This window comes from Perkinsus marinus (assembly GCF_000006405.1).
Source record: "Perkinsus marinus ATCC 50983 genomic scaffold scf_1104296971442, whole genome shotgun sequence".
NCBI lineage: Eukaryota > Perkinsozoa > Perkinsida > Perkinsidae > Perkinsus > Perkinsus marinus.
The window spans coordinates 1-1,515 of record NW_003202096.1 but is presented as its reverse complement, the minus strand read 5'-3'; the positions used below and the strand labels follow the sequence as shown (position 1 = coordinate 1,515).

Here is a 1,515-nt window from a genome sequence, read left to right as displayed (position 1 = left end):
TGATGAGAGGGAGAGGATCACTGCAGACTTACAACGGCGGGTGGCCGAACTTGGAGAACAAATTGAATACGAACTCAAGTGAGCAGGAAAAGTGTATATCATTGTATTGTTTCGCTAAGTGATGAGAACACGTTATCGTTACAGCGTGGAAACTGTGTGATTTTGATCGAATTCTAACGAGTCTCATTGGAATTCAAAGAAAGCCACAAGATTTTCTCATTGATTGAGACATCTTCGGTGAGTAATTATTCAATCGTTAATTCAAGAGTTTGTTTCAACGTATCTAGCTCACTTAAAGAGGTGAGAGTGATACACAATGTGTACTACACATATAAACAGATGGTGAACCATTATGCCTTATGATTGTAGGAGTTGATAAAGCTCAAGAGATACCATGGCATGTTGGAGCATCACGTATCGTTATCGTTGCAGGCTCAGAGAGGAGCACAATCGAGACCAGACGCACAGGATGGAGAAGGAGTATTCTGAGTCCACGAGGCAGTCGGTGGCCGAATATGATAAGCTAACCGATGATAAAAACCTGATGCAAGCTAGTAAGTTCTTCGCATGATATAAGATGATGCGCATACTGGAACTTTTCCCCACTCATATTGGCAAATTAAGTGATTGTGAGTCTCGAGGCGCCCATTAGTTTGGTCATTCATAACGGAGCTGATGACCTCAGCTGATAGTATCAGCTTGATACCACACCTCAACCTGAGGTTCTTGTTTATCTTCACATCCAGCTTCTCTCGAATCCAATATCAATTAGAAGAGGCCGGCTCCGAGAGGGGTAGTTCTCCACGCAAAAGTATTCATACTAGGCGAATATTCTCCTGTGGAGCATTCGATTGTTCGCCTTTTCACAGTTCGTGTTGTGAGTGATGTTGTGAATTGCGGAAGTCGGTGGAGACGAGCCTCACTATTTCTTGGTAGATTTCAGTCAGGAGAAGATCGAGTCCTTGCTGAAAGATCGAGCGTCGAATACCAAAGAGATGCAAGAGAGAGAAAAGACGATTGAAGATGAGGAGAGACGAATGGACGAACTGAAGAGGCAGAATCAAGAGTTAGAGAAGTTCAGATTCGTACTCGATTATAAGATGAAGGTGAGTTGAAGTTTGATCATCGGTAGTCGTTATGGCTCGCTGGTAGGAATTGAAGAACGAAGTCGATCCTAAATCGGCTGAAATTGCAACGATGAGGGCTCAGATTAACCTCATGGATAATGAAATCGAAGGGTGAGCAGCGTTGAAAGAGCCCGTTTGAGCTAGCTTCATTATCGATGGAATGTTCGGCTGAGCATCCTTGTTGATTTGATGTTATCAAAAAACTTGATTGTCACACGGTATTTTGGTTGATATCATTGGTATTGAAATTGCCGTGAATTTTTCCAGACTGTTAAGTCTAGGAACAAGCCTCGTCTCACGCGAGGCTTGTGTTCAAAAATTGTTTGTTCAGATGCATGCGACGAAACAAGACGCTGAGTTTGGAGGTTTCAGAGCTGAATATGAAACA

At 42.8% G+C, this 1,515-nt stretch overlaps 1 protein-coding gene across 1 annotated transcript; it reads left to right on the top strand.

Moving 5' to 3' along the window:
- Positions 1-995: 995 nt before the first annotated feature.
- Positions 996-1,242, top strand: Pmar_PMAR026641 (hypothetical protein; the record flags this gene model as incomplete). Its single annotated transcript, XM_002766841.1, has 2 exons — positions 996-1,106; positions 1,153-1,242. The coding sequence occupies 2 exons, from the start codon at positions 996-998 to the stop codon at positions 1,240-1,242; spliced, it is 201 nt and encodes a 66-aa protein (XP_002766887.1).
- Positions 1,243-1,515: the final 273 nt, after the last annotated feature.